At 38.3% G+C, this 10,204-nt stretch overlaps 1 protein-coding gene across 2 annotated transcripts in view; it reads left to right on the top strand.

Moving 5' to 3' along the window:
- SLC9D1 (solute carrier family 9 member D1) overlaps positions 1-10,204 on the top strand; it is a 33,387-nt gene that overhangs the window by 946 nt on the left and 22,237 nt on the right. For both annotated transcript variants that reach the window (XR_014949778.1, XM_021545556.4), the window contains exons 2-5: positions 1,449-1,991; positions 6,471-6,650; positions 8,236-8,427; positions 9,215-9,343. Coding sequence is in view for 1 of the 2 variants with exons in the window: in XM_021545556.4 (XP_021401231.2) it covers positions 1,545-1,991; positions 6,471-6,650; positions 8,236-8,427; positions 9,215-9,343 (948 nt within the window). In the remaining variant the exon portion in view is untranslated. The remainder of the gene's footprint in view (positions 1-1,448; positions 1,992-6,470; positions 6,651-8,235; positions 8,428-9,214; positions 9,344-10,204) is intronic.

The raw sequence follows: 10,204 nt of genomic DNA, 5'->3' as shown, positions 1-10,204 counted from the left end.
GATGAGTAAAACACTAGGTGTTTTCTTCTTCCTCTTTCTTGCAGAAATAGGTTGTAAAATATATTTAGCAAAATCTCTGCCCCAAGCCTACTCAAGAGGAAGAGCATTACTTTGCATATATGAAGAAATATTTCCCCTAATTTCCTTCTAGAACTTTGCCAGGTGGTGGGGATTGTTATTTTCCTGGTTCCTTAAAAGTAGTAAGACCCACAACTTTATCAAAGTTCCAAAATGCTTGTACTTTGTTATTTTACTGACATTATACTGATGTGATATGCTTTCAGGTTGCTCAGAACTTATTCTGTGTATCGATGATGGCTGGCTTGGGTATGTGGGACTGTGACTGCTACTGCCTTGGAGGAAAATGAGACTCTCTATTAGGCAGGCTGTTTCCAGATGACTGTGTCCATGTGTTGGTTCCTGATTAAGGATGCTGGCCCAATGATCAAGACTAACTAAATTTTTTCAGGAAATACTTGCTGTATTGATGATCTGTTAACATGTTGCATGTGATGTGAGTTTTTAGAATGCCAAGTACACAATTTTATATATTGGTTTGTGTAACTGTGCTGTGAGGGTTTTTATCTTTGGATTTTTTAAAAAGAAAATATAACTGTTATATTGTGCAATAATGTCAGTAGTTCCTTCTAGGTTCTGAGGAAAGGACATTAGTTTTTAAATTCTATCCTGCTTGGTGTTAAAATTAAATATAGCAGTTTGAGTATAGATTTTCAAATAGTTGCTGGGAAATGAACTTATGAATGAATCGAGTTTGTGTTTTTGTAATTTCCTTTAAAATCTTGAAGATCCCTAATAGGTTTTGAAGTAAAATGCCTCAGGGCCCTGCAGCCTTTCAGGTGAAGGAGGTATTTGATCCAAACTAGTAGCAGTCAGAAGTTCAGAAAGTTTTGCTGTTCTTTCTTCCACAATTATTATTTATAATGTAATCTGATTCAGTTAAGTTTTTTTTATTGTTATGTTTTGTTGAATGTGTGTAGTTGAGTTTGTTAATGCTTCTGAGACTTTCTAAATAACAAAGTATTATGATAAAATGTTTTAGGATAGGTTTTAGAAGAGACAGGAGATTTACTGACAGCTAAGAATAATGAGTTCTAGTGTTGAAATGCAGCTTATGACATTATGGCCTGATATTTTTAAAGGCCTTTCTTTCATATAAGAAGTGCAGATGAGTACCATGTGAAGTGACTAAGCTTTCCAGTCACTGCTTTTAAAATAAAATGTTATCTAAGAAATAGTCAAGGGGAAGACAAAAATCTGTCAGAAACCTTGGGCTATTTCTTGGCTTTCATAAATGTTGAATGAAGAAGACTATATGTGTTCTGTTAAAGCTTGTGGTGCTGGGGCAGTCTTGGATTTATTTTCTACATTTGTGTGATCTAATGGCCCAACATGACCATGTTTGATAACTGATTGGTGCTATCTTGCAGCCTGGTGTGTATGCTGGAGATGCAGAAACCATGTAGCAGAAAGCTTTGAGCAGCTGTGGATTACCAGTTTCTCCCAAGAGGAATAAAAAGTGAAGGATGAAGGCGACTGGATTTATTTCCCTGTGGACGTTGGTTTCGCTGCCTTGTGGCCCGTTAGCAAACCCTGCAGAACGTGAAGATGTGGTGAAGCATGCAATAAAGCTGCACCGTGGGAAAGGAGCTGTTATCACTCAGAGGAAGCAGTGGCTGTCGGAGAGCTGCAGAAAACTGTCTGGTCTTCTTCGCCAAAAGAGCATTGTTCTCAACAAACTAAAAAATGCCATAAGAGCAGTTGAGAAGGATGCAGGACTGTCTGATGAAGAAAAGCTTTTTCAGGTGCACACCTTTGAAATTTTCCAAAAGGAGCTAAATGAAAGTGAAAACTCAGTCTTTCAGGCAATCCATGGCCTCCAGAGAGCTCTACAGGGTGATTACAAAGATGTTGTAAATATGAAAGAAAGCAGTAGACAGAGACTGGAGGCCTTGAGAGAAGCTGCAATTAAGGTTGGTTTCCCCATGTTTGTTACTAAAGTATTCGTATTTGACTTGTGATTTTAACATTTTTTATAGCACAGTTTCAGTCTGTTTTAATAAAGAAAGATATCTACATAAAACTTGCAGTGTTTACTGTTTAATGGAGTATTTGTTTTCATTAGTAAATTTACAAGTAATTCTGGTGTAGAGCTTAAAACTTATTAGAAGTAATAGTTCTTATCTCAAAGCTAAGCATAATCGTAAGACCTTTGGCAAATATAATGTTAAAAGGAGAGGAATACGAAGGGTGAAATCAGTGCACAAAGTACAGTTGCACTAGACAAGCCAGTGTTGCTAGCTGAATGGAAATATTGCCATCAAATGGTGAAATACTGTTTTTTCCATTTTAAATGAGAATTGCTCAAAGTCCACAGCTAAAACAGAATGGCTCGCTGCCTTTCATTCCCATGTTTGTATAGATACGAATAAAATGGACATGCAAAACTGTAGGTGACTTCATTTTTAAACTCAGTATTGCACTCCTAGCTTAAGAAGTGCAGGTTTGAAATGCAGTGCTTCCAAGAAAGAGTCAGCTGAAATAACTTCGCCAAGAAAAAACACAGATACTTAATGGAAAGTTTGAGTTCCCATGTGTCATTAGGTTGAGCACAGTCTGCCACTGTCTTTTGGACTTGGTAGTGCTCAGACTGTGTACTGAAAGTCTCCCGTTGAGAGAAAATGTATTTTAATGTATTTGGTATTTAAATTGCTCTTTTCCTTTCTCTACTCCTTGGCCACTGGAGAAATATATTAAGAATTTTCTTTGTTTTCTGTCTTCCAAAAGAAGAGGCTGCCCTTGCACAAGGGAGCAAGAGAAGGAACAAAAATGTAATTGGCATTTAGCATTTGAGTTGTGAGAGTCTCTGAAGGGCATTTGTGCCGAGAAATGTGCAGAACCTTGACAGGTGAAGTTGGAAAGAAATTACATGCAGTAAAGGTGTCCAGTAAATCGTGCCAAGATAGGCTGGTGGAAGTAGAAATTAGGATGTAAACTTGGCAGACTGGAGTGATTCTGTGCAGTGGAAATGGAGCCTGAATTACAACAAATTTGAATAGGGAATAATGTGGATCTAGATGTATTCCTATGAACTGCTTTATATGACTTGTATATTGATAATTTATGGTAGTGGCAGCCTCTGCTGCATAGAAATGTTATAGAAATTGTCATGGGCTTTGATTTTCCACCTTTTTTCTTCCTCAGAGCTTGTAAAATAGCAGCAGTGAGACAATCCAGAACCTTGTTTCCCATTTACCTAATTCTTGGTAATGTTACTGTAAAATAATGGAGTAATTTATCCTTGAACTTGAGAATGGTGCTTCTTCTAGAAGGAGGCCTTTGTGTACAATGTTGTGTTTTAGAGGTGTGTCCTGTCAAATTAACTTTTGCTGAAGTGGATCGTATAGGCTTTTTTTGTATTATCAAAATATTTACTTGAGTGAGCAATCTTTTGCACCTTCCTTCTTGTGTTCATGCATGTGTAAACAGTATTTGTGCTTCTAACCTTATAAGTGTTGTATAAAGGGAAACAAAATATATGGAAAAATGCATGCCAAAAAGATGAAAATTGCAGGGGATACATTTGTTTTGGACTTGTTCTTAGTTCATAAGACACACATTAGGTCCATCTTTGTCCCAGTTTCATTTTACTGTAATGATTATTTTGTTGGTATATTCATAGAACATCTATTTTTTAAATGGTGAGTGAATGGAAAATACTAATAACTGTAGGAGGTGCTGGACTCTTGCCTTTATTTCTGTTGAGTAGAAATGCTTAGAAATCATTAGTGCTGGGATATGTATGTATGTCTGGTTCATTTCTTGGTGGTTCTGCTGCTGTGAAAAGATGTAATGATATCATTCACAGTGTGGGGCAGGGGGAAGTAAGAAAGAAGCACTGAAGATGGTTTCTGCCTTCTCTTGCTCCAGGATCCTGTTTGGAAGTTCAGGAAAAGGCAACAAAATCTTACCTACCTTTAAATTAGCTTCTAATTTCTTGGATGCCTTCTAATCAGACATGGGTGGAAAAAAAATGTCTTGCAAGTATTGTAAAGATGCAACCTCTTCTGCACGTGCTTTTGTCTCTGAATAAATAATAGAGAGCACCAGCAGCTCTGCATTCTGAATCAGCATTGCCCTAAAGTCTTAATCTTACTTCATTTTGCTCATATGTTGTTTTCAGGTGTTCCTATTAAGTACACAATCCTTATCTGTATTACTTTGCTTGAGAGGTTGCTTGGTATATACCTCATGGTCGAGTGTCTCCAATCCCGGCCTGAGCTGCAGAGCAGTGTTTGTACTGTGATGCACTTCTGCTTAGCATGTAGCAGGTTATTTGAATTAACTTGTGCTTTTTATGGACACCATTGCCTGTGGTTGTCCCAGTCTACTGCTATCACATTTGTCTCTTGATGGAAACAGATGCCACTTTAGTAGACTACAAAAACCTTTATCTCCATTAATTGAAGGAACTTGAGGCTAAACTCTTATTTTTTCAAAGCGTTTCTACCTTGCTATTCAGGGAAAGGTAACTTCTTTGAAATTAGTGATTATTTTTATGTAGTTTTCCTACAGCTCTGTTCAGCCTGTTTGTCTTGGCCAACAGAAGGGACTGGGATGGGCTCCTTTCACCCAAAAACTCTTCCATCTTTGAGGGGAAAGAATCTAGCCATTATCGATTTCATAGTGTTCTAAGTTGTTGCTGAATTAGCAGAGAATCTGCAGCTCATATGGGGATTGTTTCTTACATCGTCTGAGCAATGTCTGCTAGCAGACAGCAGCAGATAGGAAATGTTTTTCCTTGAGGCTGTATGAGAGTGAGTGTGTCTCCTACTTATGTGTTGCATAAGAACTAATTGTTGACATTGGGCCAAACACATTAATAGTTACATTCTTCCCAGCTCGAGTTATTTTGGGATTAGGGTAACTTTCACCATGAGGGTGTAACTGTGATAGTTCTAAACACCAACAGACGCCAATACTGTGGTTTCCTCACAATCAGAGGCATTCATCCGACTGTCAGGATTTTAAAAGAGTTCAGCTACAGTTACTGGTTGTACTGAGCATATTCTTCTCTTGGCATCAAGGAATTGACTAAATTATGTGCATGTTCTTGTGGGTTCCAAGGGGAAAAATGTCCATCTGCAAATGTGTGGAGGAGGAGACACTCCAGTCATTTAAGCATAGGTGTTTAGGACCATTTAGTAAGCTCAGGTTACTGAAGATATCTACGGAGAGTAGGCAGATAAAACCAACCTATGTGAGATCTATGTTCTCTGATTTCTAAATGGGTGTGGCAGGGGCAGGGCATCTGGAGACAGCAACTTGTGTTTTCTGGGAATTGAGCCAGAACTATAGATTGCTTGCTCTTTTTTTGCCTGTTTTTTTTTTTTCTCCATTTTTAATAATATTGGCTCTTTAATAGAGCAGAAGGGTCTCATCCAAGTATTCTCAGCATCCTGAATCTAACTGAAAGGAGGGAATGCTGCCCTAGCTGTTCTTTCAACAATCTTTAAAAGAATAGAGGCATGTAAAGGAAAGAATCTTTTTTCCCCAAAACCCTCAAGTTGTTCTCTGTCAATACACAAAGTAATCTGTTTGGTTACTGTCGTAGTAACTATGTAAAAGGTGTTAGGCCCAGTTGTTAGTAAATTAAGCTTTTTAGTTCTCTTTTTGAACCTGAAGCATCATAACTTTATCAGGGAAATTACTGAAATATTTTCACACCGTATCAAACCATATCAGCATATTTCCTGTTTTTACTTCAGAAACCTAGTAGTTTCAGAAGTTGTCAGTGCAAGTTGATAAGAGGCCCAAACTGAAATAGGGGGAAAAGTCACATGTTTAATTCTGATAGGAAAAATTCTTTTTGGGAAACATGAACAGGAAGCTTGGCTAGAGTGATTGGCTGCTCATCTCTACCCCAGCTCTTTTTTTCTTTCTGTTTCCACAGTTACTGTAATTTTTGAAAACCATAAACAGACCTCTTCCTGTGTTTATAAAAGGGCCTATAAAGTTAAGATTCATTGTGCTTTACATCCAAGTTGTTTGTTTGTTGTAGATAGTATAGCTATGCTTTCAAAGTATTATGCTTCCCTTCAAAAGCACAAAGTTCTAAACTTTATTTGGCTCTGAAATGTTTCCTAGAGTTTTTCAAAGTAAATCCTTTCTTGTATTTTCTGGATCATAACCTTGGAGCAGGTCTGCTGTTTAATGTAATAGAAATGGCAATTGGTGGATGTTTTGTTTGGTTGTTTTGTTTTCTTGCCCAATTACCCAATGAAAATTGGCACAAGAAAAAGTAATCTTTAAATATCTTCACAATGTCTATATTGCTTTTGCAATTCCACTGATAAAATGTTTTGTGCCAGAAGAAGCACACATTTATGTCAAATGTTTTTTCTGCTCAAAGGCCTGCCAGCACTTTATCTGTGTGTTGTAAAATTCAACAGGAAGAAATGGAATATGTTGAACTCTTAGCAGCAGAGAAACACCAGGTTGAAGCCCTTAAAAACATGCAGCACCAAAACAAAAGCCTGTCTATGCTTGATGAAATTCTGGAAGATGTCAGGAAGGCAGCTGATAGACTGGAAGAGGAAATAGAAGAGCATGCCTTTGATGACAACAAATCTGTAAGTGATGCTTTACACTCAGTCTTTTCAGTGGAGTGTATTTATTTATAGTGGATGTTTGCCCTGTGTGTTTATCTTGTGTTATATGGTTGTTAGGATTTTAGTGATTGTTAAAGAGTGAGCAAACAGGAGTAATTGTTCCTTTTTGCTAGTGATTTCTGTGGTTTTGATTTGAAAGTTCTCCCTGCAGCTGCCACTTTGACAGGGCCAAGTGTAGGACATCTGAGTGATACAGCCTGTGATAGATGTGGCATCTCTGTGGTGGTGGGGACTGTGATGGTTGGACTTGGTGGGATATGGAGTTACCATGTTCAGCACTGTCTCCACTTCTTAATTTTCTTCAGAAGGTTATGGGCGAGCAAGAATACTTGCAGTTGGTTGTCACAGTCTGGGAAAAGATATATTGTTCTAAGGAAAGACCTGAAATGTGTTGTGTGATGTTACTTTCTTCCATGTCTGACTTCCTCTGTGTTTGTACCTTGGCCTACCTGCACTGATCCTTGTTTTTATGTTGCATGATGAGACAGGAGCCAGTAATACATCACTTTATTCTAGTGTCCCATTTTTCCATCCTCAAACAGACTAAATTTGCCCTGTTTGCACAAACACAGGTTACAGTTTATTTGGCTTCTGCTCTTGGGAGGTTTTTGTTGAATTCCAGGTTGACTCCCGAGGTGAGCATAGCTCTTGAGTTCTGCTGAGGAAGCCAAACCAGTTTCTCTGTAGCAGAGAGCCGTGAACCGTGTGTTGTTTTGTTTGGGTTTCTCTGTAGTTGAGCTCGAGCCGAGAGAAGTGGAGCGGATTTTGCTTTGGTGCGCAGCCCGATGCGAGCGGCCGTGGCCGCGGGAGCCGCGCGGGCGGTGCCGGGCCGGCGGGAGCGCCCCCTCCTGTCCCGCGGGGGCAGAGCGGCCCCGCCGCGGCCGCAGCCGCAGCCGGGGCGGGCAGCGCGCCACTGCTCCCGGCGCCTCCCGGCTCTGTGCTTGTGGCTCCATCCCTGAGAGAGATGGAATCATGAATGCAGCCTGGAGGACTTAGTGCTTCTCCATCACTGCAAGGAACCTGTTTTTAAACTAAAACAATGGAATTTTAGAATAGAGAAGCTTTAATACAGTAGTCAGCATTCTGATAAATTAAAAGATACACAAGCTTCTATTAAAATATAGCCAAATAGTGAAGTGTACCAGGTAAAATAATATAAAAAATCTGCACTACAGCCTGTGTTCAAGAATTGCTGTTCTGAGAAAAAATAGGTAGAAATAGTTCTTATAATCTCTCCTTCAAATTTACAGGATAGTGACCTTTTCTTAGCTTGGAATGCAATCTTTAGTTCAGATTTTTATGAATGGAACATCGCTTTGTAATCTTCAATTGGTTTTGTTCAAGGTAAGAAAATGTTACTTTTGAAGACATCAAGTTTTTATAAAGAGATTGAAAGATTTTTAGAGAAGAAACCTGCAGTATTTTTAGTTGGCATCAGCAAGTTCTGTAGAAACTTCAAGCACAGCTAATAGTTCTTCCATTATTATGATATGTGTAATTGACTCCCCTTTTTTTTATTTGTCTGATTGTTTTCTTTTTCTTAAAGGTAAGAGGTGTAAACTTTGAAGCTGTATTAAGGGTGGAAGAAGATGAAGCCAACTCCAAAAGAAATGCTTCAAAAAGAGAAGTAGAAGATGACTTAGGTCTTAGTATGCTTATTGATTCTCAGAACAATCAGTATATTCTTACTAAACCCAGAGATTCAACCATTCCTCGCGCCGATCATCATTTCATAAAGGTAATAATTTTAGAGACATTCTTGTCATTCACTTTTGGATTTAGTGCCATAAGTTCGCATATCAGTACTACTTGGTTGGAGTGAGTATAGTTTCAGCATTTGTCTCTCTGAAGTTGTCCCAGTATTCATGACTCTTCCATCTATGATGATTTAGCCATGTGTTCTCTACTCTTAGGTTTGTCTTCACAAGACTGATCATGATACCCCATGAATACTCTCTGTTTTTATTTGGCTTCTCTTTTTGCAGCTTTGGGCACTGTCCCTTCTGTCAGACTACAAAGTGTTAAAGCTACTGCTGTGCTTAATAAGCCACTTGCATGTTGTCAGTAGAGGGATTTACCTGGCTGTGCCTTGTGCAGAAAAAAGGGATACTGGAAAATACATAGACATTGTAGAGTTTTGATAGTATTTGTGCTTCATATGGAATAACTGGATTGGGATTTTTGTTTTAATTTAGTTCTGTTTCACCATCTTGTTTTAATGCAGGGTGTTATCCCACCCAGGAAATTGCCTACTTTCTATAATATAGTTAAAATATTTATAAATTGATTTAAAATTCCCGACTTCCTTAAGGTCAGTACCTTATCTGCTTCATCTGAAAAACTGCTGTGCTTACACCTACAACAGCACTGAGGTTAATTTATAGAAATTTTGTTTGCTTTTCATGGGAAGTAGTCTACATTTAATTTTACAGTGCTGTTTATCTTTTGAAAGATAATAGTCTTCAATTTCATCCCAAATTTATGCATCCTTTATATGAATGCCTTTGTAAATCTTATGTATTTAGGATATTGTGACAATAGGAATGTTGTCTTTGCCGTGTGGGTGGCTGTGCACAACAATAGGATTGCCAACCATGTTTGGATATATCATCTGTGGAGTACTCTTAGGACCCTCAGGACTAAATAGTATCAAGGTAAGTGTGTAAGTTACTTCTTGACTGATTTAATTCGTTGAAGTCTTTAAAAGTAGTTTTAAAAGAATATGGTATTGCCAGCCTCAGATGTATTTATAAAAAAGATATCCCCCAAACCTGAACCTTTGCAAGAGGAGGGCTTGAAATTTTATGTCTTTGAATAATTTAGTTTTCAATTTTTTTTCTCTTATATAATTATGACAATTGTTGAAAGTGAAAACTGAAGGTTATGTGTTGAGGAAGTTTTATGCCAAGTGTTTTTTTTTTTTTCTTTCTTCTTGATTTTAATCATAAATCATCACAGTTGGGAGCCACATTATTTAAATGGCATAAAATATACAGAAACTTGCAAAAAGTCAGTGTTGACAGTGGAGGAAGCATTTAAAACAAACAGTTCCCCAGAGAACATAGCTTGACTTTCTAGAGAGTTATTTAGCATCTCTGTAGTGCTTTCATCCACCCTGGTCCCCCTATTCCTCTCCCAGTACCCTGCCCACATTCCTGAAGCCTTTTGAACCTTTTTAGTTCCATCACGTGTACCCTGATTAGTGGCTCCTGTGAAACCACGAGCTGTGGTTGGCTGGACATGTTTTGATTAAGTGCTCTGGTGTGCATTAACAGATTGTTTAGCCAGCAGGCAAAACAGAACACATGCTAGGGCTGCACAGTAATGTCTGCTTAAGCTGCATGTGTCTATTGCATTGATATCCCTGAAACCACTTGGAACTTACTGTCTTTGTGACATCTGCTCCTACGTGGGCTTCTGTTGAAAATGATTGTTGAGCTCAAAAGCAGGGATTAGTAGAAATTGTAGGATTTTGTTGGTCTTGTATTGAAAGAGATTAAATAAACTCAACCTCT

Source organism: Lonchura striata, chromosome 1, assembly GCF_050655825.1.
Source record: "Lonchura striata isolate lonStrDom1 chromosome 1, ASM5065582v1, whole genome shotgun sequence".
In the NCBI taxonomy this organism is placed as follows: Eukaryota; Metazoa; Chordata; class Aves; order Passeriformes; family Estrildidae; genus Lonchura; species Lonchura striata.
This window is presented reverse-complemented; position numbering and strand designations above follow the sequence as displayed.